The 27327-nt window shown below is 41.9% G+C and overlaps 1 protein-coding gene across 1 annotated transcript; it reads left to right on the plus strand.

Annotated features, from left to right (window-relative positions):
• Positions 1-25105, plus strand: ctnnbip1 (catenin, beta interacting protein 1). Its single transcript, XM_080470545.1, has 4 exons — positions 1-239; positions 10523-10637; positions 12869-12959; positions 22748-25105. The coding sequence occupies exons 2-4, from the start codon at positions 10542-10544 to the stop codon at positions 22804-22806; spliced, it is 246 nt and encodes an 81-aa protein (XP_080326671.1). The 5' UTR covers positions 1-239; positions 10523-10541; the 3' UTR covers positions 22807-25105.
• The last annotated feature ends 2222 nt before the right edge of the window (positions 25106-27327 follow it).

The raw sequence follows: 27327 nt of genomic DNA on the forward strand, positions 1-27327 counted from the left end.
ATTGCAGTTATACTGTACATGAGAGTAGATCCTTTCTGGTCATGTGCAGTGTTGGCAGAGCCGCCGGCGCCCCCAGTGGCCTCTCCCGGTACTGCGCAGCCAGCAGGCGGCTCGGTGCGTTGAGTCAGTCCGCCGTAGCTGTGCCGACTGGAGGGATGTGACCCCGGAACAGGACGCCCTCCTACAACAACACCCCATTCAAACAGAGCACAGAAGAAAGTAAAGCTGGACCAGGAGGGGTAAGCGCCTATCCCTGGCATGTGTTTCCATCCCGCCGTGTTGCGCCCTGTGCGGGGTTCGCGGAGGCGCTCGGTGTGTTTGATTCCCGGCGTCCGCGGCGGAGCGGCGGCACCTGGATGGAACTTCATTCAGGCTTTTGTCTGGGGCATGCTAGCCTGCTAGCTCCGCTCGTTAGCACCGGCCGTTTCACAAAGAGTAGCGCCGCTTTGGCGGCGGCGAAACGAGACGTGTTTCCAAATAAATACAGGGGCGACTCTCGTGTCACCAAGCTGACGGTGTGCGTGTTTTTCCGCGGCGGGTGAAGCTTCAGATTTTGGGCGAAAAGCCTCCGGAGGCTCGCCGCTTGCTAGCGGGAGCCCTGCTACAGTTGGAACAGTCTGCGTCCATCACAACAGGAACCGTCCAGTCATGTGGAGGAGAGAACTGCTCCCGGTGGTCTCAGTCTGCTCTCTCTAAGGAGAAAAGGTCTTTTCTTCATTTAGAAAATAGAAAATTAATTATATATGTCTTTAGAAACCTTAGCTAACAGTCGTGTCCGTTTCGACTCGTGTTGACAATCCTGTACTTCAGGTCTCTTTAATAGGAGATCTCTGTCATCTGCTTTTAAATGCACAAGTTTTTTAAAGTCCAGGCGCTTTTAAACCATCCAGTCAAGACAATGCTTAGATGAAGAGCTCATTGAAATGCTTGCATCTCCAACCCTTGCTCTCAAAAGAGGTTTTCATGTCCGAGTTTGCTTTTTTGCACATGTCACCGACATGGTTTTCTATTTTTGGATGCTGCCACCCATGGATGCATTGTGCCACCCTGCTTTTGACTGTGTCTGCTTTCCACCCCTACCACAGCATGTCAGATAGATGACAGCCCCTTTGCAGTGGCGAAGCTGGCACCCAGCATTGATGAGTGCTGCAGCCAGTTGGTTCCAGGCGAATCGCACTGAATCCTTCCTCAAACTGATGGGTTTAGTTGTAGACCACAGTATGTCGAGCCCGCCTCAGTTTGCACATCACCCAGGCAGTCTGGGGTTTTGACAGCAGTCAATACCACGAGTTTACCTCTCTTACTTGCCTCTTCACACACAGTGGAGGTGGTCTTCAGTGGCTGCTTCTCTAGCCCCTAGGGGATGTCATCATCAGGGGGGGATGGCTGGTTCATTTCATGATCGCTCGCTCGGTGTGTGGCACGGCACATGTCATTCTGTCATCATGACCCAGAGCACACAGAAGCCTGTGGTGGTCTGACAGTGTAACTCTAGAGCCGCTGACTTACCCACCTGCTCGAATTGACAGAGACCACCATGTGACTGCCATGTCTTTTCTACTGGTTTTAAAGAAATCAACGCAGTCACTATCTTGTTCTCTTCCGTGATTTGTATTATATGTATTTCAACAACGTCATCAGGCGAAATCAAATTTCTGTGAAATATACCACATTGTATTACTCTGAGCTCATATCTCATCTACGTGTGGTCAAATCGGAATTGCGTGGTCTGCCTGACGTTGGCTCTTTTGAAAATCTTCTCGCCAAACCCCCGAGGGACCAGCTTAAGGCTGCAGCTTCTGTTTCAATTCCCTCTGAGAGACCCTGAGCAGTAGGCTTAGATGCTTTGTGATCGCTGCCCAGATGAAAATTATTTATTCAGTCGAGCATGCGGCATTAAGTTACTGCTAAAGGAGAGCACAGCAAATTCAGGTAATGTGATTCACATTATTAAATGTTTTACTATAAGAACTTGAAAACAGCAGTTGTTTTACATTTATCAAAATTCATATTACATATGATCAAATATTGCGATATGAAATAGCCCCGTTGGAAGCACGGTCAGCTTAAAGTGGCACAGATAGAACTGGTCAAAGAACACTTGATCACACCCAGAAACAGCTATGAACTACGCTTGTACAGTTCAGGAGGATTGTTCGAGTTCATGCCTCACATGGTGACAACAAGACATGACCTACTTATCAATCATGTTTTCACAATCTAGTTCATCACCATTGTCCCCAAATACTGTAGCCATTGTTGTAAACACTGTACATGTGAGGAGACGACAGCGTGCAGACAAAAAGGGAGTCCGAGTCAGAGCCTTTCTGGCCTGCGCTGTCTGCTCGTCTCTGCAGGACTCCAGGCTGCCCTGATGTAAAGGGAGTCATTCTTGGTGTCAGACAGTTTTCATTAGGTTTCCTGCTGGGGCTGGGTGATATATCGGAATTTATGAAATATCAAGATTTTCCTGAATTCGATTTAAAAAACAATATTGTTTATATCTTTAGCTTTTTGCATTAAAATACTAGTTTAAAAGAGTTGCTACATTTCCCGTCACAATCATTTATATATTTTTTTCAATACATGCCACTTTTTTTCCCACCTTTTTTTTGAGGAATTCACATGTTTATTCTGTGCAGCTGGTTAATAAAAGTGCCTGTGCTTCAGAATATCGAGTTTATATCATATACCGGCACGTTGACAAAAACATTTTGAGTTATGACTTTTGGGCCATATCACCCAGTCTTATTTCCTGCATGTGTGGATGACGGGATGAGTGTTATGGTCAGAATTACTAGTTTATTTTGTTGTACTGAAGCTATTAACAGAAAATACTGTACGTGATTCTGAAGGTTGGTCAATAATAATGTAGTTAAAAAAAAAATAAAAAAAAGTCTAATATCAATTTAGATTTTTAAATGTTTGTGTTTCCCAGAATTGGAGTGTGTGCGGAAGCAGCCTACCTGACTTCAGATGTCTTGTTCTGATTGGCAGCTGAATGAACAGCGAACATGTTACATTATAAATCATCCCCAACTTAGAATGGAAACACCACCACTAACAAGGGACAAGCAGACTAGCTTGGAAATTTTGAAAAACAATGGCGCTCTGACAAGGAAAGAGATTTCAAGTTGAAGCTCAAATTGTGCTGCAGAGTGTCTCTTGTGATTTGCACCTGAATCGTGCGTCACAGACTCTGACGTGTTTCAACATTTGGATGCAGACTCTGGAAATTTGGCATCAGACGACATATAGACCTTTTAAACTGATAAATTTAGTGTCTGACAGACATACTAATTATCAAATTAGTCAGGACTTGAGCTCATTTCTACACCGTTTTATTGCTGAGCAGTGCTGAGGACTCAGTTCTTGTTGTATTATGCATTATAAAATTGTTATTTTGGTAAACTTCCATGTTGTATAAGATTGCTGCTGTTCTGTCCTCTCATATATATAGTTGTAATGGTTTTCCAAACACGATGAGCCATCTGTAGGAACAGGTGTGTAGCGCATGTGTGTACCTGCAGTGGCACAGCTGCTCTCAAGAAACACGCCAGCCAGGTTGTTGGCAGCTAAGCTGGCAGCCACGCCAGGCTTGGAGCCTACTTTAGTTACTCACACATTTGCTTGGGATGTTGGAGCATCCCAGAACTGAAACAAATGTTATTTTCCTTCCTCTAACTCTGGATTTCCCCTTTTCTACAGAGGCCATTGACCTCTGAGTCCAGTGTACTGTAATTGTGACTGTCGTAGGAATGTGATTTGTAAATCGGACACTGTGCGTCATGTGAGCAGCCGAGTCCAGAGACAGTAACAGTGAACCAGGGTGAATGTGCGACTAGGCCGGGGCACTGTGGCAGCCTCTGCCCCTCTTGACCCCTCAGCAAATGTGGAGGCCTATCACATTGCATGCTGTAATCCCTGGCAGCAGACCCTCATTGCAGTGTGCGGCCACAGCCAGGTCCTGCAATGGGCTGAAGTAATGTTCTGCATTGTATGCAGTTGTACCCAAGAAATGCAGCCCGCAGAGACTTGTGTATGTTTTTTGTAATGTGACATTGCTGAATGTGTAATAATGAAATATTGCAGTTTTGTGACGGTGTGTTGCTGAAATGCAGCAAGTCTGACTGCTGGAGCGCTGTTACACTTAACACCAGCTTTAGTGAGGACTGAGGTCACAACAAGTTATTATAACCCATAATATGATTTTATATCTTGTTATTCAGACTTTGACTGAGCATGACTCATTGGGTGGGGAGGCAGTTGAATATTTGTTTGTACATAGCAGTTCAGTGCATCAATCATTATTCCCATGCTCTCATTTTAAAAGGATACAAATTGATATCTTAAAGAGTATTTGTGCCAATAGATTGAGTCAGTTCACACCATCTACACTGTGTTAGATATCCAGTGTCATGCCATGTGCTGTGATGGCGGAGAATCATATGGTAACACATGACGACAGATTATCCCAATGCGTTGCTCACGTCGACAGCTGTATTGAAATTTAGGTCACCCCAAAAATTGCACTCACTTTCATGACAGAGTCAGCAAAACTTGCGAATCAGTGTCTTTTTGACTGTAATGACTATATTGTTTATAAATAATTTGATTATATATTCAAGCACATTTTAAGCTTCACATTAAACAAAGGAGAGGATTGTATACGATTACCTAGATTGATACAATTACCCAGTATGTGACTAATTATATTACGGAAAACAGGCTAAATTACTGTTCTCGTATTATAATACTACAATCAAGCCCACCTACGCTGAGTAATGTTTTGCAAAGAGGAGGCTATTTGACAGTTTGAGCTATTTGATCTTCTTGAGTGTTGAACGTGGAATTGCTTATTTTAGTATTTCTAAGGAGAATTGCTGCATTTCTTTGAAATATTGCAAAATTGTAAGAAGATAAAGCCTGTGTTTTGAAATATTGTAAAAATCGACTATACATCATCTTTGGCTCCTAGAAGTTGCTGCAGGCAAATAACAGGGAAAAAACATACGTTAAAGACTTGTGTTGTATATTCCCAAAACCTATGCCTCTTCCATGTGTACAGATTATAAATTGGAAGGGCACTTGAGTCATTTTGTTTTTTGAAAGTTTACTTTAGTTTCACTTCGGTGTGGTGATGGTTTGGTTTAGCAGTGCCGCTCACAGAGCTTTGCAGAGCTTGATGTCTCAGCTCAGTCTAACATCACAACACTGACGAGAGCCCAATGCCGGCAGAGGAAAGAGGAGTGGGGGATTAGGGCCTCGATCAGCATTAAAGAAAAGCCTTTGATTACGTCTGGAATATTACCCGCGTGTGTCTGATGCTGGCTGAGCATCCCTCGGGGGGATTAGTGTTGAGCCAGCCCACCTCGAGAACCTAACATCATGCACACACAAAGGAGGCTGACAGCATTCTTATTGTGGTCCTTCAAAGGGTTTAGGACATGTACACAGATGAGCATGTATATTGGCGTAATGTGATAATGACCACAGTAGAGCACTCACAACATAGTTTCTATCTGAACACTATATATAGTTTAGTTTTTTGCTGTCAAGATGGTTATTTGTGATATTGTCTTTGTCTTTGCAACTTAATAGGGTTAGTGTATACTGATGATGTCATATAATAATTAGGAAAGTTACTACTTAGGAGGACGTCCTGGAACAGCAACATTTTTCAATGTTTCTGAGTTGTTGTAATTTCAGAGATGCTGTTGTCTGGGCTCTTTTGCATTTTGCTGAGAAATTGGCAGTCTGCTGGGTTTGTTTGTGCACCGGTTTGCTTACAATTGTGCATAATATGTGTCTTATTTTCTAGCAGGAGTGTGCACATGTAGCTCATGTGCATGTTTGAGTGAGATTAAAGAAAAAAATGCTACAACTGCATTTTGTAGATGTGACAGCTGGACAGTGAACTCCTTTAACTAAAGCTTGGTCAACAAAAGCCTACAGAGCCTCCGGTGAAGTGATCCAAACATTTGCCAACAGCAACATTCAGTGTCCGCTTCTTCTGCTCCCACAAACAAGCTTTTCTGTCTCGATTATGATTATGTCTTTCAGACATATCGAAGCTCAGCAGGGACATTTTCACTCTTATCTTCTTGGTTGCCGTGGTGATTTGTTTCACTCCATCCATATACCATGCCAAGTGGACAGATAGTTAACCAAAACCAGTTGGAGTGCCCAGAACATATTTCTAAATGCTATATGATTTCTGGAGGCAGTGGCATGCAGCTGCTTACTTTCATACCTTACCCATACAGTTGATAAAAAAACCCCAAAAAAAACAACAACAATGCTGCTGGCCAAAAAAAAGCTGGGATGTGGCCCATAATGAAAGCATAACATAAAAAAATATGGATTGAGCTGACCTTCCTTTAGAAGCACAGGTGATGATCAATAGTATTGGCCGATAGTGGGCAGAAAAAGTTATGTCACTTCACTAAAGCCTCATACCAACTGTGCAATCTTAAATCTTTAATAACTGTTACACGCTGTAATTTAGATTTCATAAACTTGACGATGAGTTTGACTCCACAATGTCACCCTCTACTGAATCAAAGGTGACATCCAAACAACACGCACCAAAATGGCAGAATAACATCTTTCAGGTATGATGCCGATGCCTTCAGGAAATAGTAAAATGAAACAAAACAATTGAGGCATTGTTCTAGTAGCATTTACGTACAGAGAAAGAAAAGAAGGTCCAGAAGCTCACAGTGTTTTACCTCTCTGGGAATCTGCAAGCTATTGTTTGGGTGTAGCATCACTGTCACACTGATTGTTACGTTGGGATATTTTCAGTGCCAAAACAATGAGAATGGCCACCTTTGTGTACGAGAGTGGCCTTGAATCTATGCTATGACAAAGGGAATCTTTTTGGTTGTTTATCTTCCGTCAGGGATGTGTCAAAGAGGGCTTTCAGACTTGTGCAGTTACCCCCAACTGGACCAAAAGCAACATGAAAGCATAGTGGAGGTTCATTACAAGTTCAAAGGTTGATTTTTGTAAATAGAAATTATTAGAATTGGGAATAATAATTTCACAGTATGACCTGGACTTTGGGCAGTGAGCAGTTCCTTGCGATTTAAAATTCTGGTATAATAAAGTAGCTGGACTAATTGTTGCAGAGGGTGAGGAGTTCAGGCGTGGACCTACTGCACATTTCCATCAAAAGGAGCCAGACATGGTGCTTCATGGTGTCCTGACCACCAACTACATTACTAAAGAGACCCTCAGGAAAGACCCAGCCAGAACCCATCCCTCCGTCTTCTATAATGTCTCATCCAACTTGGAGCACGCTGGAACTGATCCCTACTTAAAATGAGTGAAGCCAAGGTACCCCCCCTTGTCATGAGGCAAACATGCAAACCACGACACCACCTTGCAGCCCTCGCACCAGAAGACGTTGCAGAAACATACCCTTCACACAGTATCATGTCCGATTGTTCCGAGATTCAATCTGCAACATACCAACAACCCACACATACCGTCGGGCTCATAAAGATTTAGAAACTAAAAGAGCATGTCCAGCAGATGGTTGTTTCACCCCCCACAGAGCTCTGATTCCAACATCATGGTTTTAGTCTGAGATTACATTTGGGCAGACGAAGCCCAACGAGTTTACCGACACTCTTAGTGCGTTGTGGAGATCTGGTGCTTTGAAGACATTCAAAGGTAGTCATCATTATTATTTTAATGTAGAGCTTTGCTTTGTTTTCTATCTCTGTTTGTGAAGTTACCTCATAGAATTTCTTGCGTATTCATTTTTCACATAAACTAGGTTTATTTATTTGAACAAAGAAAGGCTTAAAATACACGTAGATATTTTAGGTCACGGCTGTAATGTCTGCGATAATTGACGCTAAATAACATTTCTAAAGATTTCATAGAAAATCCACTGGTGATTCACACGACTATTCGCACAATATGTATATTTGTGTTGAAATCAACAGTAATTGGCCTTTACCCTGTGGGGCTTTAAATGTTGTAATCCACTGTAAACCGCCTGAAAGGTTATGTCTGTCGCATTGTCCCATGTGTTGTGTGCCAGGTACCCGTGTGCCATCTGCCTGATGGTTGGAATTTATAAACATGGCTGAAAAGCTAGTTTGTTCAGCAGGATTGCATGCATGAAACTACTCATTACATAACAAAATGCACAATGTTAATCACTGTTGTATACATGTTGTGATCCAGTTCACTGAGTCCCAGAACTGTAATTATTCCAGTTCTTTAGCTGCTCTGCTGCCCAAAATAGTCTTCTACAAATTAGTCATTCTGGCCCCTTCCAGCCTAAAGGAGAAGAAGGAGAAATGTAGAAAAATGATGGGATGTCTCTTTTCCCTTTCCTCTGTTTTTATTTCAAGTGACTAACAAACATGTCATGACAGCACATTTGCAATTCCACCTTGTTTCTACTTTCAACAGATTCTTCCTGTGGGATTTTGTGTGTGTTTGTTCTTCGCTGCAGGTATTGTTATGAAAGGAGGATAAAATAAAATAATTTTTCAGACTGTTTAAAAAAACAAAAACAAATTGCAGCCTTCGAGACAGTCAGAAGCCTGGGCAGATAGGGTGCTAAATATGGACAGTTTTCAAACTTCAAAAGCAAACATCAGAGGATCTGAAATGCCTCAGTCATGAAAGCAGTGGGCCTTTTTTATACAGATGATGAATGTTGAGTATTGCAGCCGTATGTCCTGTAGCAGACGCTGGAATGGTTACGTTGTTGAGTCCCAAACTACGTCTGAATATTAATGGGTCTTGGTGGTATGTTTTCAGTCTTCAAAGATCTCAAGACAAGATGGTACTTTTTTGGCAATTAGAGTAATTGTGCTCTTCAGTCGTTCTCCTCATCCTCTGCTCTTCATCCAGTCATTGGCACTGACGGATTTCTTTCCAGTGTGTTTCTGAGGCCGGTGTATTGCCGCCCCTGAGTCTCACACCATTCTTCATGCTGCGCGTCGCCTTGCTGGTGGGTCTTTTTGCCTGGAGTCTTAGCTCTCCCATTTGTCTGAAGTGAGGAGCTCGGAGACGTGATCAAACGTGTCACTGCAGCTGATCTAAAGACCCCCCCCCCCCCTCATACACTCTCCACCAGCATCCCCTTTCCATCACTACCCCCACCCAGAGACATTCACACTCCTCCACCACCAATCCCCTGAAGGTTTACTGAGCGACTGAACTGACACCAGCAAGCTCTTTCAATCTTTTCATGTCTTGCGTTCAGTCTTCTGCAGCTCTCCAATTAAACTACGCCTCACGCGCAGGTCGAAGTGAAAAACTGATGTATTCGTCTCTCCCTGTTCGGTGTCCTGTCACGGCTTTCTGTGGCTGAAACCAAGCCGAGAGGACAAAGTCAAGTGTTAGTGGTTTGCAGAAAAACAACCAGCAAAGGTTCCTGTAATTACAAAGACTATAGCCAGGAGCATGGTCTCCAGCTGCTCTGATCAGGATAAATCCACATGCTCACAGTGGCAACCAAATGCCAGCCAATGGCCAACGGTACCCCATTCATCCTCTCTCCCCTGGGCTCTGGGAAGGGGGGACAGCAAGCCTGCTCCTCAATTAAATATAACCCTACATCAAACGGCCTGTCAACATGCATTAGTGGTCCTTTGTATAGATAAGAGGCCTAAATAAATTGCCAGAACTATCATAGTCACTGAGGCTCCCGTAGGCTTTTTGGTCGACTTTCCTTCAGGGGGAACAAATCCTGTCTTGCATACTGATATTCCCCCCAGTGATTCTCCTTCTTTCTGACCACACTTGTGCTTTTCAAAGATTTATTTTGCAGTTTTGCGTTAATTATTTCTCCTGCTTGTTTAGCTTTCTCAATCAGCAAATTTGGGCTGCATACCCAGCCACGCTGCATGGCTCGTCTTATCGCACGGTAAACGGGATCTAATGTGACAACAGGCGACCTTGATGTGTGCACGCTATCACAGCGGAACCTATCCCTTTTCTGTCGCCTGCATTAGCGTTGGCAGCTTCTTTTATCACCTCCTTTTCCCTCCCCCCTTTTCTCCCTCTTTGCCTATATTTCGCATCTCTGCAGACTGACAGTGAAAATAGGTCATTAGTTAGATGGAGAATAAGAGATGGAAGCAGGCAGGGGTGAGATCTGTGCGAAAACTGCCATGCAAAATTAATGATGCTGTGAAGTAGCAAACCTGGACTGTGACTTTACTGAGACGAGCTGGAAAAGGAGTTCAGACATCCACGGGGAGTATATACAGAATGTGTGCAGTCACTTTCTTATGTGTTATAACTATAATGTATAATAGTCTGTCTTGTGTTAAAGATGTCAATGCATATAATGTGAGTTGAAGCAATTTTCCAATCTCGCTTGGTTTCCAATTTTTACTGGTTTCATACTGTCAACTTGAGGTCAGTGTGATTGCATGACTCTAACAGTGCAATGTTTCAGTATCTTTACCCTCGAGTAACACTGAATGTTTGTGTAGCTGTGACTTTTCACAGCGCCTGTGTAACGCGGATGTGTTTATGTGTCCAGAGCCACAGGAGCAGGGGGGATGAACCGCGAGGAGGCCCCGGGGAAGTCTCCTGAAGACATGTACATCCAACAGAAAGTGCGGGTCCTGCTCATGCTAAAGAAAATGGGATCAAATGTAAGTGCAGCTTTTTGATTAACACCGGTTGTTACGCAGGTTTCCACTGCCTGTGGCCCAGAAAGCGTTAGAGTCATGCAGGTTTGATGTTTATAAAGGGCAATGTGGAAGCTAGCGTCACTTCTGATTCCATCCATCCTTCCATGTTACACACAGTTTTATCTAACAGAGGTCTGCTGGAGTGCTGGAGCTGATCCCAGCTGACTGGGTGAAAGCCAGATACAACCTGGACTGATCACCAGTCCATCAAAGGACAACCACTGAAAGTCTGTTTCCAAAATACAGCACCATTTCCTTATCTTTCAATGTAAAACAGTCAACTTAATTTCTCAACATCAAATCAATAAAACATATTAGAGCTATCATTGAAATATTTTTCAAAGTCAATTATAAGAAACTACATTTTATGTCATTTGTGTGTAGTAGAGTTTGTTAGAAAATGTCAAACTGACCACATATTTCATTAAAAATGCCTTTAACTGAGTGTACACTTGTCATTAAACTGTTCCACAAAATATTCTGTGATCATATTCAGGTAAGATGCATCCATCTGATATCCAGACTGAAATGAACCTTGATTTTCCAAACCACAGCAGTGTATATGTTACTATGAGTACTATAAAGCAGAAGTATTTTCATACATTTTGCTAATTGAAGAAGCTTCACATAAGCAGCATCTATTTCAATAGTTGACACTGCTATTTATTTGTGTAAGATTGTGTAATTAGCTTTAAAGCAATGTGTAATTTACCAAATATAGGGGTTTGGTCGACATGGGGTAAAATTCTATTTACTTTTTTAAATGAAACACTTAGAAATATATACTCCCTGTTTCTCACTCAGCACACTGAAAACATGCAAACTCCACACATAAAGGCCGCCAAGCTCAACCTGGGCACACAAAACAAAACTAATAGACGTGACCCGCCACAAGATAATCTAGACAAATTAAAAACTACTTGATGAATCTTGAAAAATAACTTTAATCAACTAAACCTAAAAACATCGCTTTGATGGCAAACTGCATATTTGTTGTGTGCCTGTAAGAACCAGACTAACTTTGTGAATTGTGCTGTAAGTACCCTCTGGTGGAGCAACGGGTTAAATCCTGACCTTTCGCAACGCGGAGACTCTGGAACAGCCGAAATGAATCAAAATCAGAAAAAACTTTTATTTACCCCCGAGGGGCAATTATGAGGGCAAGAGTGGCACATTAAAAAGAGAAAGAAAAATAAATTAGATTATGTACAGCTTGTATACAGTAGCAGGCCTGCTGACAGTAACAGTATGAGTAGTTACTGCAGAGGTAGTTAAGGCACTATTTTACATATAAAACAGCAGGAATATTAAAGCAGCAATTAAAACAGCAGGGTGAACAGCCGAATGTTGCAGAGTGGTAATATTTCACAGTGTAAAGTAAATGTTAAAAGTACCAGTAAGTGTCTAACAATGACATGGCAGAAATTGCACATGACGGCATTGTGATATTGCACGAGACAATATTGCACAAAGCTTAAAGTTATTGTAAACCCTTAGAGTTCAGGAGGAGAACAGCACTGGAGGCGAAGGTCGTTCTCCTTCTATGGGTCTTACAGGATGCACAACGGACCCTTCGGCCAGACGCTAATGAGTTTTAACGTGTTCCTATTTCTCCCTTGCTCTTACCTGGATTTTAAATCTACTGTGAACTCATAATTCTACATGTAGGAAAGTTTAAATTGTTAAAGTATAACATGGTGAGAACACGAGCAATCACTCGTGAGCAAATATCTTTTAAAAAATATGTAAAGGCTTCCAATGGTACCAGCAGGTTATTTACTGTATATGTTGTTTCTTCAGTTAAGGTTGATATATCGTTTAACCCGGTGTTGAACCCCTCAAGCTCATGGAGCAGTTTTCTAACTCGATGATACTAAAAGTGCCCAACACCCACTTGTTTTTTGTTCCTAACAGTCTTCACATAGCTCAGTCATGCATCATCATTTGCCCCTAGTTAACCTTGCCATCACGACCATAGACCAGAAAACATTATTCCATTGTATAGATCGGGGTGGGCCGCTATTTTCCCCCCCGAGGGCAACGTGAAAATATAGGATTACCGTAATTTCCAGAGTATAAGTCGCTAATTTTTCCCACTCGCTTTGAACCCTGCGGCTTATACAATGATGCGTCTAATTTATGGATTTTTCGTACCGACTTACTATAAAGTAATTTTGTTTACTCCCCCTCAGCTCACACCGAGTGAAGAGGCTTTTCTCCGAAATTACGCAGGTGTGGTCCACAGTCAGATGAGCCAGCTACCACAGCACAACATAGACCAGGGTAAGTGTCTGAAACACACACGGAAATTCAGAGTCACCATGCCAATGAGTCTTTGTTTTTGTTTGGGAATTAATAGGGCATTTCCATGGATATTGTTGCAATTTTCATCTCATTTATATTCATTTCTCTATTTCTGTTTGTTAATTACACTCAAGAACTATGGGAACATGTGTGCACGTTAGTAGGAAATGCATTAGAACAACAATGGCCGAGGAAAACCGCCCGACATGTCTCAAAAGTGCTTCTGAAAACAAGAGAAAATCCTTCCACACACAGTGTTCCCATCCCATCTGAGCCCCAGCAGGCTAAACGGGTTCCCTGAATACGCACTGAAGCCGACTCAGCAGCCCACCAGTGCCACGAGATGACTCACAAAGTGCTCTGGCTGAAAACGAGTGACTCATCCTCAGCATGAGTGTGTCCATGGCTTCACCACTGCTTCCTACAGCTGATCTATATGAAGAATATTGTGGTAGATTCACTATGAACCCTGCTATGGTCCATGGATGTAGTTGAAGCACTTTTTTTAATGAAAGTGTGTGTGGTTTTTTTATATGATGGTTATGCTTTTTAGGGACACAAGAGGGCAGTGTTGGGCTTTGTAGAACCTTGCTGCAAGTTGTCACAGTTTAGACCACAAGAGGGTGCTGCAGTAAACCAAATCAATGTGGAAAGACACTGCAGTCACCTGAGAGAGCGGCAGTAAATTGTTGATTCTTTTTTTTTTTTTTCCTTTATTATGTACACTTATCTGCTCTTTTCCAGACTCCACAGAGTCCAGCAACACAGTTGTCAGACAGGTGCTCTGCTGCTGGTGCGTTAAACCGGCTGCCGCTCACGACGTGCTTCGTCGTGGATGATATTGGCCCCCAGGGGAGCTTTAAGTCAGGAAAATTGCTTGTGACGCTTCACCCACAGTAATGTGTCAGGTCTCCTTGTCGGTGTCCTTCCGCTGCAGAGGAACAATCAGCGCAATCATGTTTGAATTGAAAGCTGTATAATTTTCTGTAACGCAGGGTGAGATCATTATTCAGAGGTGCTCAGGATACACGTTGCAGGTGCAAGGACTCTGTCCTTTTGTCGTATTCAATGTTTTTTGAAATTCTTTTCTTTTTCAACCTACATTGTAAAATGTATCTGAGATGAGTGTGGCATGCAGCGATAAGACAGTAATGGCGATCACTGTATCACAGACCCAGCACATCTCATTATTCTTACACTGTGCTTCTTTATCAAGCGGCAGAATGTAAAACATTGCATTAAATGAGATGGTTTTAATGAAAAGTACAGCATCCACATTGACAGATCAATACTAATTTTTATTCAATAATTTATTATATGGTTTTTTTGGGGGGGGGGGGGGGGGCTGCTTTGAAATCTACAGACTAGCTGTCAGTTTGCACTGCGTGCACTTATTCCCTCTTGCTTCATGCCCTTTAGTATATACAGGACTCCATGTCTTTGCTCTGTCAATTCAGTGAGGAAGAGCCTTATTAATTATAGAAGGATATGACTGGTGAGAGGTGCTCTGAGTATGCATTATACATCACAAAAACAGACACATTTAGTGTCATTTGGCAGCCTGCCACTTCCCCTGTGTGCCAATGAATTATTTGCGGTCTGCAGCTCGTCTGAGGTATTGTGATTAGGCATCACAGTAAGGGCTGAGAGTTAATCGGTTTTAAATATTCAACGATGCGCTGAAGGACAGCAGTTTGTAGGTATCGGTACACTTCGGCTCCTTTGAGGTGGTGCAAAGAGGTTTGGTTGCGTGAAGAGGGAAGTCCACTATTTGATCTCATTTAGACATGCTAATCAGGTAGAAAATAGATGAAAGGAAATGTTTTATCATGCTACGGCAAAATTGTTCACTCACAGAAATAGACTTCAAACAACAAATTACCATTGAAAACCAGTGAATTTGATGTCAGTGGAAAATGGCGGTCAGTGATTGCTTGAATTTTATCCAGGCACGTTGATGAAAGGTTATTGTAGTTTAATGCATTTAAATCTGTTATTCTACTGCCAGACAACTATAGACTACAGGGGTGTGTGGTTAAATTCTGCTCATCTTTTTGTGGTTCATCCTGTTCCCACTTTGTTATGACAGTGGATGTGATTTCCACTCACCCTGCCGTGTGTAGCGTCAGTACTGCCTGTTCCCGTTCACCATCACATGCTGCAGCAGCACGACAGACGCCTCTCGTGCAGATTCTGAAAGGATTGGAAGAATATTATAATAATTTTCTCGATTATGTAATATGTGACTTTGTATTCGGTATAAATAACCATATTTGGCAACTTCTGCAATGAGTATGTCTTTATAGTTCCTGCTGATGTTGCCACAAGCCATCCTATATTATAGCAAAATCTGGAATATGTAAATGAACAATAGTGCAAATTGAGATGTGTTATTTTAGTAGTATTGTTTATATATATTTTTTATAGGGGTTGAATAATGCATTTTATTGTAGAACAATAGTATTTGATAATCTATAGGCGACTTCTACTTCAACTGATTTTGGGCAGTTTTACACCACTTTGCAAGATACTCCATTGTAAAATGTGCATCTTTATACTTGAAATTCTTGAAATAAGTGATCATCCATACTTTATGGTTAGAATGTTCAATTTACACATGTTTTGGTGTGTGTCTTATGAAGAGTTATGGATTTAAAGTGTTTAGTGCGAGCAGTGCACATAAAATGCATTTTACAACATTATGACGAAGTTCCAGCCTCTGACTTGCACTGACTTTGTCGTGCATGTCCGTGTTGTGAAAAAAAATCCTCATTCATTATGCATTGAATATTGTTCAAATCAGAAGGTTTATCGGTTAGTGCCTCTGCAGGGACTCGTAGAGTTCAGATTTGCCCACCCAAAGAGATTTCTTGCCCTCCTGAGTGTGTAAATCCGATCCATTTAGCCACAGCAGTGTGAAATTGAGCATAGTTTAAACATGCTGATGTGGGAGGCTCTGACACCAGCATCCTCCAGGGTGCCGGCATGGAGCAATAGTGTCACGTGTCACACACGCCCTCGTTGATCGTGTGGCGACATGCTTCCAGGGCGCTCTGGGCCGTGATGACGCAGTGAAGGAACGTTCATGTATCGATCTCTCTTTAGCCTAGGCTGAGCTGTGGTGAGATAATAAATGAATGTGTCAGAGCAGGAACACACAGATGCTAATGTGCTAAGTGGAAAACATTACCGGGGTTACTAGTTCAACATACCGTAGTCTAACGAGGAAATTAATTTGCAAGGTTGCTGCCATCTGATTAATGCAGCATCGTCCTCCATCACGTCTGATTTGACCGAATTGTTCCCTCACATTTCTTCGCAGTCAAACATTTTTCTGCTTCTTGTACAAAGCAAGACATAGCTATATAAGTGTGGATTACCACTGTTACTTCACTTGTTTAATGGCTCACTGCATTTGCATTTCAGTTGGTTTTAATTGGCTGATTAACATACATGCGAATGCAGATTTTTGTTTTGAAATTTTAATCAAGCTGGAGAGAAAATATCAGCCAAAGGCTTGAGATCTGGGGTTTTCTGTCTCTATTCTGCTCCCATGTATGCTTGTTAAAAAATGCCTTAATGTAGCTTGACTTTGGAGGCACAGTGGAGTATTGTGGGATTGTTGAGTTAAACAATGCTGCAATAAATAAAATCTGGATTCAGGCTTGAGGTTTCTGCTTGAACGAATGTCTCTTAACGTTAATTATATATATAATTATAATGGTTGGACTTCTCTGTGACACTGTATGAGTAGTAAACTATGAATTGTCTTTAGCTGACATAGTATCACTTCACACAGAGTTTCTCGGAGCCAGAGGACGGGTTGCCATAGCAGCCTTAGCGCGTTGCCGGACGGCTTAGCCTCCCCGAGGGCCTTGGTGTTGTTGTGACGTGCTGCATGCACAGAGTGGAGCAGGTGTCATTAAAGGGGCCTTAAGGCAAAGCTGGAGTGCTAATTACACAGTCCGAGTGTGATGTCTCAGTCCTGTTCCCATCCCACACACACACACACACACACACACACACACACACACACACACACACACACACGGCCTCCCTGCACTGAGATATTACTGCAGCCGGACACAATCGATACACCATTTTGTTTCTTTCTGTCCGTCTCTCAGTCTTAGTATGATGTCGATCCTAAACATGCCTCCTCAAGTAAAAGCTGCCGTCACACAGTGAAAAGACCCCACTGTCGTTTCGTCCAGCCAAGTATTGATTCTTTCTTCTTCTTGATCCTGATTGCAGAGTGAATCAGACACTGAGATTTATGAAGTACCTGACTTGATTCGTGGACACGCCGAGGCTTGAGTTTGTCCTTAAATACTCTCTCGTCATCGTGTCAAATGTTTCCGGGAGTCGGCAAGATAGGAAAATATATCCATCCATCTTCTTTCCTGCTTAATCCATTAATGGGAAAATAGAAATATTTTTTATTTTAAATCCAATAATAAAGCTGTTAACAAATCTGACACACAGATTTCCGGTGCTCTCTTTAATCACTCTGCTTTTAAGATAGAAGGAAAGAATCAATAGAAATTCTCAAAAATTGCTTTTTTAATTATTATTTTTAAATACTAATTGCTTTTGATAAATATGCAACTAGCAGCAAAAAGATCTTAATCAAGACTAGTCGAATGTGGTTCAGGTTAATAGACATATCTTTGAGCTTTATATCAGCGTGTATTGCTCCAATGAAGAATTACAGCTCCAGCCTGTCTTTTGACGACACAAAGTTTCCTAGGTGGATAAAAACAATACATTGATGCTGAGTGAAAGTAAAAGTGACAGTGTTTGGTGAACATTGTGACCTGGACCCCCCCTCCTGTTGCTTCTTGAATGGCGGTGGGGGCTTACTTCTTTATCCCCTCAGCTGACCCCGCACAGATTGTGACCTTAAGTGTGGTGGGCGCTCCATCAGCGTTCATCATACGGAGTCTGGTTCAGTCTGCAGAGATGCTCGAGCTTTTGTGCCTCCGACTTCAAACAGACTCCCTCTGGATTGATTCACAGCTTTCTCCTCCCAAGAGGTTTCAGAGGAGCTTTCATATTTTGATCTTAATTTTAGGCGAGCCACATATTGATTTATGGTCTCTAAGAAGTGAGAAGAAAGGCTGAGTGAGTGTGTTCACATGTGTACACTGATGTTCTTATTGTGGCTGCTGTCTGTGGGGTGAAGCCATGGTCCCTACTGATAATTAAGCTCGTAAAATGTGTCTTTCATTTAACTCAAATCTTGAGGTGCTGTTTTATATCTCATAAATAAATGAATATTTCCCGGATGTGACTAGGGTGTAATCAGTGGAGGGATTAGATGAAGGGTGTGATTCTGGATGTAAAGGAAGTATGTCTTTCAAGTATTACATTTCACTCAAAGATTTTCATTTATTTTTAGAAAGACACATTTTGCTCGCTGAATATAATGTAAACGTAATTAAAATACATTAAAATTATGAAGGGCTATTTCTAAAGACCTTTCTACTTAACTTGTAAAGCCTCTGATTATACTTCTATTATACTATCATTCCCAACAACAGCAAAAAAAACTCCTTTGATGTGAAAATCTTTGGAAAGTGTGTCATTTACCCGAATGTACTACTCTACCCGAGAATATATGCTGCGTTTGACCTTGAGTAAGTTTGTGACGTGACCTTCACTCTCCATCGCGCTCTGAGAATTGGGCAGCCCTGCTTTCTTTAGATTAAGTAGTATCACTCATATTGATTAGATCTATGGTCGATCAGTTACACCTTGTCACCACGGATACATGACAAACCCAAGCCTTTATGTCTGTTTGCCGGAGTTGTGTTGTTTTGCCCCATCAGGAGGTGGGGAGAGGAGAGCGTCTGGATTAGGGTGAGGTGGCTGGGAGGAGAGGGCAAGAGAATGGCCGGATGTAGAGCCGCATTAAAAAGGAACCAAATGCTCTTTGCTCATAGGCGGCAACACTGATGATGCAGTCTGATTTTTATCTGTCGCTAGGCAACAACGTTGAGGGACCTCCATCGTGTTGGCCTTGGAGAGAGAGAGAGAGAGAGAGACAGAGACAGAGCCTGGGCGAGGCCTGAACATGACTCTCAGGCAAAGTGCTCCGATATAGCCCAGATATCCACTCAGCTCAGTGGATGTATTTCGGGAGACTATCTGCTGATGTTTTGGCTCAAGTTGCTCCGTGTCCTTGCACTGAACTGCCCGATACAGGAGGATGGACGCTTTGACGCAGCAGCAAAAATAAATCCGCCTGCTGTTTATGGAGACAAATGAGTGTTATCACAAATTGCTGCGGCAAAAACATGATCTTGAACAGCAGCGCTGTTGAGCAGAAGTGTAATTCAGACCTGCTTTCCTCCGAAGCGAAGTTACATAATTGTCTCTTGTTCAAGCATCATTATCCCTCTGTACTGTCTCTGAGCAGATGAGATTTATGTTATTAACTAGAAGAATAGCTTGTCTCTGCCAATATTTTCATACCGCTCTGAATGCAGATTCCTCTCCCGGTGCTGCTTCATCCTGTCGGCTCTTTTCTGTGCGGCAGCCGGAGTTTTAGTAAACCAGTGAGCTCCTGGGGGAAGAGCCACTTGAAAGTTCATACTAAATTGCCCCCTCCCCCCCCTCAAAAAGTCTTGATCCTACCCAGCTCTGGGATGACCTGGATGCGATTCAGAAACATGCTAATTATTTTCCCAGAGCGATAGCCAAACACACAATCCAGTGTGCAGTCTGATGAGGAGGGGTCCGCCTTTTGTGCCAGATACATGTGGAAGCTCAGTCTCTGGCCTACTTTCATATCCCCACAATAATTAAATCTAACAAGTTCCTCAAGGCTGCAGCAAAGAACAGCTTTTTATAGCAGCTTCGCACAAAGTGCTGATAGGAACTCTTCTCAAACATTAGTGAAGGTGTGAAGCTCAGTGTTAATGATCATTTTCCTGCATGTCAGGAGTATTTATATCACAACATGATCGTGCTTTATTTTCACTGAGGTGTCATGTTCCCTTCTCTTTGTTGAGAGTTAAACCCACTGGACTTCACCTGTGCCCCCTTTTTGTTTCTACCCCTCACTTTGGATCAGTTTTCTCTACAGCTTCAAGGTTTTGTCATTATTGTTGTTTTGTTTGTTTTTTTCTATCTAGATCGATTTCAACTAAATTAATGATGACACATAGAAAATATGATCAATCGCAGTGCGTTTTATCCGTTAGAGTTTTAAGATTGACAGATATATGTCTGAAAATTTGAATTTGTTTGAGTTTTTTGTTTAACTCTTTATGAATTTAGCTGAAAAGTTATGAAAATCTAAAAGTATTATGACATTACATAATATTAGAGGTTTTTTTTAACTGGCGGCAATGATTAGCAGAATTAAGTAGCATGAAATAAAATAAACAATACCGGAAATATCTGCTCATTTTCCAAAGACAGGGCGGTCTTGGCAGGTGTGGGCCGGCCCAAAAGATTCAATGAGTCACAGTCGGCCACAGACTGATGAACGATTCCCTGTTCACCCAAAGCCAGATGACAAAGTGCTATTGTGGAGCAGGCAGGGTTCATTAGTCGACTCAACCCAGAGGAGGCTGTAATTATCACTCAGTCCTCATTAACTTGGTAAATCTGACAGAAGCACAAAAAGAAGAGAAAGAAATCCCACTTTGTGTTCTATACATTATTTTAGTGTCTTCTGCTTTGTAACCATCGATTTATTTATTTATTTTTCTTCTTCTTCTTCTTCCGCTCCTCGGCTTAGTGAGTTTAATATCATCAGCTGGAATCTGGTGTTGTTGACTCAGAAAATCCGGCGCCTGGCAGCCTTTGCTGCTGCAGCAGAATAGATTGAATAGTATCGGAGCCTCCAATGTGACTGTTATCAGGGCCGAGCAGGACGCTGCTGTCAGCGGGCCGCTCGGCGCGCCACACTAACCCCGCCGGGCCTCTGCCGTGGCGGGCGGCAGCTTTCCACACAACAGGTGAAATTACCTGCATGCACCCAAAGGATTTTCACGGCGGGGGGTTTTCCCCGGCGGCTTTGTGGTCACAGCTGACAGGATTTACAGGATTCTGACAGGATCCGAGGACCTGCAGAAAAACCGTCTCGCTTCCTCACTTTGAACTAGAATTCGATTTGGACGAGTGCAGTTCAAAACGTGTAGGAAACTCACGGCTTTTCACTCTGCATTCAGACGGGTCAGTGCAGCCTCGAGTCAGAAAAGGGAAGTGGATCCCTGAACACAGTAGATTAGACCGAGTCCACCTCTGGAGGAGCTCCAGAGATGCTTGGGTGACCGTCTTCTATAGCACTTTGTCCGAGGCACATGAACATGCAAACTCCACACTGAAGGTCCCGTCGGGGATCGTCTTGCTCTCATGTGAGGCTGTTCAGCTCAGTGTTGCTTCAGCGGCTTCAATATCGAAAGTTTGCATTGTGAAAATCCAGATTACATGGGTTCTTCCTTTTAAACAGTGCTTGATATTCAAAGTGAAGTATTTACGAAAATGACAGTCACAAAATATCGGTAGATATTTCCAAGTAATGTTATTTGCAGAAGTAGTTCAACCTTTGGCCTAAGAGGCTGAAAGTTTATCTTCTCTTTCATTATGATTTTATTCTTCTTCTCAATAATTTATTACTTCTGAATTTTTTTTTTTGAATTCTTTTTCTTCTGTATTTCTTCCTGAATCATTACTTTGTGTTTTATAAAGTCAAATCAAAAGGTCGTCTGATATTTCGCATTCGGCTCTGAGGCCGATGTCTGCACATCCCCGCCAGGCTCGTCTTTTGAAGCGATGCCGTTCTATTAGTATTTATAACTGGACCTTTGGCTGCACGCTGCTCACTTCCAGACACACTGACGCAACATTTCCTCCCCTGCTTCCGACACGTCCTCCATTAGCCGCAGTCACAAAACTCTTTGCTTCACCCTTTCAGATGTCCGTTGTCCAGAAGACACGCCATTAACCTGTGTGGTTTCTGCAGGTTGCCTCTAATCTTTAGTGTTTTCTGACACACCACCACCACCACGTGCAAGTACTTGGTATCATCTTCAGTCCTGCACAACTTCACCTCCAGCTTGTTATGCATGTAATTATTAGGTTGGTTTTTTTCCCCCTCGTCCTCTCAAACTAAATTCACAGTCACATTAGTTGTTGATTATCACTTAACACGTGGTTATTTAATTAATTAAACGTGGCGTTATGCAGATGATACACAGCTCTCTATTGTTGTTCAGCCAAATAATACGAGCATAATCAACACATGCACAAATTAACGATCCGCCTGTCCAGAATTATTGCTTGGATGCAGCATATTCTTTTTTAAATATATGAGAAATAATCATGAAATTGGTTTTGAGAAAGAGGGATCGGGAGGATCCCAACATCAGTTGGATTCAGGAAACACACACATGTTTTGTGATACAGTACAACACTTGTTTAAGCTGGTGTGTTGGGTTCTTGTTTTATTCCAAACGTCCTCATGAAATTCTGAATGTGTGAACAAATGTGTGCAAAATCGCACTTCATGGTCTGCAAATGCTGCTTTCTTGAATGTTTTGTTATGAAACAGAGAAAACTCTAACAACACTTTTATTGAATTTAAGCTTTTTTTTATTGCATTGTATATAGTTTTTTTATGGCATTGATGATTAGTTTTTTTCTTCTGAAGCAAAAACAAAAAAACCTTTTTACGTGCTGTGATTTTCTATGAAAAGCTGCACATCCCTTTTTGTTCTGTTGATCATTCCCGTGTTTCCCTCTCGGTTCCACAGGTGCAGAGGACGTAGTGATGGCGTTCTCGCGGTCAGAGACGGAGGATCGGCGACAGTGACCCTGGCCCCCTCCCACACACGCGCCCACACAAACCCACACACACGCACACACACGCATACAAATACACACACACACACACACACCCTGTCCCGCCCTGCACGTGATCCACTGCAACATGAAACTCCACAAACACGACACTGATGAGCTCAGGAGAAAAGGGATGCCCGGGAGGGACAGAGGAGGAGGGGAAAAGACTCAGAGGTGATCCACCTCGCTCTCCAGCCGGCCTTTTCCAGCCCGACTCCTCCTCGCACACGACGGCACGCCATCATCACCTGAGATGCACTCAAGTGAGTCACTGTGGGCTGAAGCCTTGGTAACAAGGAGAAAACACTCAGATTGTGTGGATGATGATCAAAAATAGTTTTTTTTTTTTTTTTTTTTTTTCCATTTGGCAGGGAGCGATGGAGGGTGGTTTGGTTCGGTTTTATTTTGTACTGTTTTGTCCTTGTTGAGGCTGTAGGCAGTGTTACGTGTTGAATCTGCTGCGGCCGCTGGAGGAGTCCACCAGTCGGCCTTTGACTGAAGCAAAGAGAAATACAGTTGTGGTCAAGCAGCTAGTGAGATGATGAGATGAGTGTGTGATAGAAGAGAGATGTTTAATTATTTCTGCCCACCCTAATCGGGCTGAATTATTATCTTTTTTCCTCCCTTTTTAAAATTTTACTTGTTTTATAAAGGCATTTGTGTTGTCCATTGAGGGGAGGGGGGCCTCATTTATGAATACACAATACACACAGGTTAGGATATCTGATCTGTGTTTCATAGCTACAAATACCTGCATGCAGAAAACACTGTGGACTGACAGTCGGTAAAAAAGAAAAACAATGGATAAGAAGTCACTGTATTGCTGCTGTATCTGTTTATTCTTCCACGTCGACACTTCCATACGTGCAGGTTGGTCTTTAAAGAGATGATGAACAACAGTACAGTCGAATATTCTCTTCTAAACAGATAATTTGGCAAATGTGGAGTGTCGATGTGCACTTAGAAACACCTGGCTTCCAAATTCTTCAGTAAAGGCTTTTTAAGCTGTTCAAGGATAATAAATACTTGATCTTGTCCGCACGATCTGCATGTAAATGACAACAAGGCATTTAACTCCCGTCCTCTGTCCATCCTGTTGTCCCTGACAGGCTTTAGCAAGCTTACCTCTCTCGACCAGAACTCCTTATAATGGTACAGAAATAACTACCAGAGAGCAGCTTTGACTGCGCCCAGGACTTCCACAGTTCGTTAACAGAGGAGGCTCACTACTTTGCATTCATTGTAAGAAAAAACACACACTACTGTGAAACTGCCAGGTATTGACAGTTAATGGTGTCTTGAAAAATGTGGCGGAGGCACTCACTTACTGCACATCTTTATGAAGTCGTATCAAATCCCGGCGGCCTGGTTGAAACACACGGCACCAGGATGAGCGGTGTGACGTCCTGATCGATGGGATGCAGAGATGAAACACTTGTTGCTCTGTGTGTTTATAAATGAGGCCCCCACTTGTTGCTCTGCTGCTTTATTTTGAACCAGAGGCTGTCGAAAGTGCAAGGTCGCCGTCCTCTCAGAGGAGAGCGTCAGAGTTAAAGACACTACCAGATATACTCGCATCAAACATGAAACACATCCTCCCCAAACAAATAACTGGTTTTGGGTCATTGTAAAATGTAAAACCTTCAGTTTTTTGTTGTTGTTTTTTTTTTTTTTTTTAATCCTGTACAGATCGTTTGGAAAATGAATTAAGTGTGCCAATTGTATTTTTTATTTTTTTTTTTATCTGTAAGATGAAATTAGCCGTTAAAGAAAGAGATGAGCTTGTAGTGTAATTTATTGTTTACAGAATTGACGCCCTGTTTCCTCAAAAGCATCATTAATGACGGATAATCAGTAAGACGGTGGAAACTGAAGACGAGCCGCTTCTTAACTGCATCAGCAGTTGCTCTTTGTTCTTAAAGTCACACATACTTTAATTTTGAAACAACCTGCATCTGAACAAACGTGAAGCCAAACATCAGAACTGTGCTATTTCTGACTGTACTGCATCTCTTGCACTATTATCATTGGGATATTTGCAAAAAATAAACTTACATTTTGATATGTAGCACAGAGATTCTATGTTTGTTTTTCCAATGAATTTGACAAACTAAACTTTCTAAGTACATTTTTTTCTTTAGAAATGATAAAAAAACAACAACCTAATCAGATCGACTGGAATAGCTGTTAACAGCCGACTTGTTTTCTTTTCTCTTTTCTCTCTCAATATTTAATGTGTTTTACGTGCAGTTGGTTCACTTGTATAACTTAAAAAAAAAAAAAAAAAAAAAATGCAACGTTTTAAAGCCAAGCATGTCTGCCTTGTGGTTTCTAACGTTCATTCAACCGAGGATCATCGAAGCCGTGCCACAATGTCCATCGTTTGTACATTCTCGACGTTCATGGAAGCTCTTAGCTCTTTTTCAGAGTGTCTGAAAAAAGGAATCTCTTTCTTTCTGGGTGGGTAAGTGTTATCCATGATATCTTGTTGGCAATAACGTCTATCTGAATGTCCTCAACAATCATCGCAATGTAAACTGGCCAACAGATTTGTCACTCTGTCTGCCAATGACAAAGAATCTTGTCTTTTTTTATGTTTACTGTTTTTTTTTTTTTTAAACATTCTTTATTTGTCTATGCATTGTTTATCTTTTCTTTTTTTTTTTTTTGGAAGGGGGTATTTTTTCAGAAAGGTGTCTTACTGTATATTTTACCTATCAGGGCTGTTCTGCAGCCTTCATTTGAGGTGTGTGTGTGTGTGTGTGTGTGTGTGTGTGTGTGTGTGTGTGTGTGTGTGTGTGTGTGTGTGTGTGTGTGTGTGTGTGTGTGTGTGTGTGTGTGTGTGTGTGTGTGTGTGTGTGTGTGTGTGTGTGTGTGTGTGTGTGTGTGTGTGTGTGTGTGTGTGTGTGTGTGTGCATCATGAAACTTGCTACCAGTTTTTAATTTTCAGCATGCTGCTGAGTGGAGACTAGGATCGTGTATGTTTTTACTGTGATGAGCTGATGTTGCCTAATTGTTTTAAGGTTGATTTTTTTCTTTGTTTTTTTTTCTTTGTTGTTGTTGTGTTGGCTTTGTATTTTCTGTTCCCTCTCAGTCGACATCGATTAGTTGGTTTTGTTTTGTATGGCTGCTGACCATGTTTTGACTTAATGCTTCCAAATCCTATACCAACTGAACCATTAAAGATCTTTTAAACAGTATAATTCAAGGCCTCTTCTTCTGTTCCTCCTCCACCCGAGGTCTGAGAGGAAAGTTATGCGCGCAGCCCCGGACGGCTGATAAGACCACATGCCGGGCGTCTAGTCATAATAAGGGTAATTCATTTTTTTTACTTATCATCTGCAAATGAAAAAGAAAATTTACCTTTTGTTCTGGCTGATGAGTTTAAAAAATGCAGTTTGTAAACACAAACAAGAGGGCATTTGTGATTAAATCTTCATTTTGAGTTGCGCAGCCACACGAGATGTTATGAAGTCTGCGAGTTCAGTTCTGACTTTGAAAACAGTTACTTCTTCTGTGCCTTCGAACACAAATCTTGTTGATGGGCAGTTAAAGAGTTTGTGGAGTTGTTAGAATAAAGAATTCCTCACACGGCGCATCACTAAATATTAATCTTTATTGGTATTCTGTTGTTTAGAAATGTAAATCAAAGGTGAGGAAGACAGTGAATACAAAAACTTCATTTATGTGCAAACATGCACATGTGTGTATTCCCATATGCAGATGCACAAAGGAAATAAATATAAACCAATACCTGTTGTATTTTTCAGATAAAAGTAAAAAAAAAAAAAAATAGCGAAAAGAGAAATCTATACATAAATACAGTTAAATACACAGTTAAACAGTAAATGAATTCAATTCATTTCAACTTTATTTATATAGCACCTAATACAACACAGTCATTTCTCGATGCTTTTTACAGAGAAACCCAACAGTGCATTTCTTTGAATTTTAAGAATTAAAGACTAATACATTCAAAATGATACAACTATGCATCAAATGAACGTTTCAGGAGAAGCCATGGCAGCAATTTACTGTAATTACAGAACAAACGGAGGGCAAATCATTTTGGTATATTTTCGTCCCTGTCCCTCTTATCAATGTCCTCTAATTAAGCTTGGCAACAAAGAAAAACCTTTCAGTGGCAGCAGTGACACGGATAAGTGTTCATACACATGTTCTTTACACCTACACATGACAACAACCCGCCTCCATGACTTCATGTCAGCCGCTAATGAAAGGCAGATGTTCCAGTTAGATGCTGTTTGGTGACCAAGTTGGAAATGGGACTCGGCGTTTCTCCTGCGATAATGACAAACATCTGCTCTCTGTTCACACACCTTCATTCACCGACACACAGAGAAACTCTACAGTTTAGAAGCAACCTGCCCAGGGAGCAACACACACCAGCTGTTGGACAGTTTTTCACTGTTGGTGCAGCACTTTGCACAGGAGCCGTTAAAACTTTGATCTCCCCACCAGAACGAGTTGT

The sequence above is a fragment of the Lipophrys pholis genome (assembly GCF_963383615.2).
Source record: "Lipophrys pholis genome assembly, chromosome: 8".
Taxonomy (NCBI): domain Eukaryota; kingdom Metazoa; phylum Chordata; class Actinopteri; order Blenniiformes; family Blenniidae; genus Lipophrys; species Lipophrys pholis.

Coding starts and splice junctions, on each gene's coding strand:
- ctnnbip1 (XM_080470545.1), top strand. CDS start 10,542: ATGAACCGCGAGGAGGCCCCGGGGAAGTCTCCTGAAGACATGTACATC. Junction 10,638..12,868: donor TAAAGAAAATGGGATCAAAT/GTAAGTGCAGCT, acceptor ACTCCCCCTCAG/CTCACACCGAGTGAAGAGGC. Junction 12,960..22,747: donor ACAGCACAACATAGACCAGG/GTAAGTGTCTGA, acceptor TCGGTTCCACAG/GTGCAGAGGACGTAGTGATG.